Source organism: Perkinsus marinus (genome assembly GCF_000006405.1).
Source record: "Perkinsus marinus ATCC 50983 genomic scaffold scf_1104296958950, whole genome shotgun sequence".
NCBI lineage: Eukaryota > Perkinsozoa > Perkinsida > Perkinsidae > Perkinsus > Perkinsus marinus.
This window is the reverse complement of record NW_003206589.1, coordinates 122-2,248: the sequence shown is the minus strand read 5'-3', so window position 1 is coordinate 2,248 and position 2,127 is coordinate 122. Positions and strand designations below refer to the sequence as shown.

General features: G+C 42.1%; 1 protein-coding gene and 1 non-coding gene across 2 annotated transcripts; one reads left to right on the top strand and one right to left on the bottom strand.

Annotated features, from left to right (window-relative positions):
- Positions 1–339: 339 nt before the first annotated feature.
- On the bottom strand, positions 340–412 carry Pmar_PMAR007612. The gene has a single exon. It is a non-coding gene; the product is annotated as a tRNA-Arg (tRNA).
- A 40-nt stretch (positions 413–452) lies between these two features.
- Pmar_PMAR007611 (glutamate synthase, putative) lies at positions 453–1,505 on the top strand (the record flags this gene model as incomplete). The annotated part of the gene is made up of 3 exons (XM_002773333.1): positions 453–558; positions 743–901; positions 1,412–1,505. Coding segments are annotated over 3 exons (359 nt in total), but the record flags the coding sequence as incomplete, so codon positions are not given.
- Between the last annotated feature and the right edge of the window lie 622 nt (positions 1,506–2,127).

Sequence of the window (2,127 nt, the reverse complement as noted above, 5' to 3'; positions counted from 1 at the left end):
CTTTCAAAATGGCTAGGAACATATTTTCGGCCAATTGTCGAGCATATTTTCCCCCATTATAATCGCTCATTCGGTCTGGGAGGGATCGGGGCTTGTTCATTGGGAACGTTATTTCTTGCCTTTTTATTGTTATTCGATACTGTCTGTTATTTTCCTTTTTTGAGTGCCCTGATGTAGTCATGTATAGTAGATGGTTGGGTGGGTGATGTTGTCAGGTGTTTGTGGGGCGATCTAAAGGGGAGGTGGATTTGGGAGGAGGTAGCGAGACGGAGGGAAGGATAGTGACTGAGGTGAGATGTGTAGATGGAGTGGTATGGATAGAATGTGTTGATGGAAATATACCCTACCCGGGGATCGAACCCGGAATCTCCACCTTAGGAGGGTGGCGCCTTATCCATTGGGCCAGCAGGGCGATGGATCTTGGAAGGTCATCATATGTTCGTGTTGTGTAGGATGAAGAGAAGTATGCGTCGACAGCATCCCATGGTGGTGGCGTTAGCGCTATGAAGAGTAGCAAGTTGAAGCCGACTTTCAACAGAACAGGGAAGCGTTATGAAGGTAAACTTCGTATTACACCTCATTTCAACTATAGCATTTACAAGTGGATTGTCGTTGCGCGTGTGCTTGACTAAACTGAGCTCCTGAACTTTCAAATATTTTTGGTATTTCATCGAAACGATGGGAAAAAATTGAAAAATTTTCGGAAAAAAATTTATTCGAAATGAAAAAGCTTGGTTTGTAGGGGAAAGGAAGCGCCGAGCAAGAGGCACGCTGAGCTCGGAGGTCTGCGAGAAACTTCCGCTGGAGTACCTACTTTACCTTTTGAGGAGGGCGGCGGGGTCGCGCGAGAAGACGGAAATGTTTATCTGTTCGTTGAGTGCGAAAACTGTGACTTATAAAGGTGGGCTTGGGATGCGATGATGGTGTGGTATTGATAGAAATTAGTAGTCGGTGAGCCGTGTTGATAGTAGTTGATCTTAGTGTTGATAGTATTAGTCTTGTTCCGATGAGATGTGTTGATAGTAATTGATCTTATGTGAACTATTCACTAGTCTTGTTCCGATGAGATATGATGTTGATAGTAGTTGAAGTCATTTAAGTTAATAAGTAGTGTATTTCCGATCCGCGATATTGTGTGTGAGTAGAAGTCTCAGAGTTTATAGGTGAATTTTAACTGTAATAGGAAGATGTATTATTCATTAGTATTTTGGTTATCCATGTCCCGGGTTCGATCCCTGGCAGGAGCTTTTTTCAACACATTAATTGTTTTTCTTCAAACTGGAGTTTCACCACCCTTTTTACACGAAATGACGTAAAACTCGGTGTAAAACGCGATATTCGCGGTGATGTGAGAATATGTTTTTCATATCACTAGGGTTGCGAAACTATATTAATTCTGGTTTCTTGTAAGGTCAATTGACGTGCTCGCAACTGTTTGAGTACTATAAGGACCTGAACGATCCTGGCCTGACAACCCATCTTGCTATGGTCCACTCAAGGTTCAGGTGAGAAGAACATATTTAATTTTTGAATATTTTTTTTAGAAAATTTGTATTTTTTACATTCGCAGGGTGTAGTGGAATATGCATATGATCGAAGTGGGTATGAAAATTTGAGGAAATTTTGAGAGATTCTCATTAGTTTATATACACTTTCGCGCCGGACTTCGTGGATTAGTGAGGAAGCTCTTCTGAGCTCAGCTGAGGAATGCGAACATATATTCCTACTCCAACACTGTATAGGAAACTCTTCTGAGCTCAGCTGAGGAAAGGGAACATATATTCCTACTCCAACACTGTATAGGAAACTCTTCTGAGCTCAGCCGCTGAGGAAAGCGATTACATATATTCCTACTCCAACACTGTATAGGAAACTCTTCTGAGCTCAGCCGCTGAGGAAAGCGATTACATATATTCCTACTCCAACACTGTATAGGAAACTCTTCTGAGCTCAGCCGCTGAGGAAAGCGATTACATATATTCCTACTCCAACACTGTATAGGAAACTCTTCTGAGCTCAGCCGCTGAGGAAAGCGATTACATATATTCCTACTCCAACACTGTATAGGAAACTCTTCTGAGCTCAGCAGCTGAGGAAAGCGATTACATATATATTCCTACTCCAACA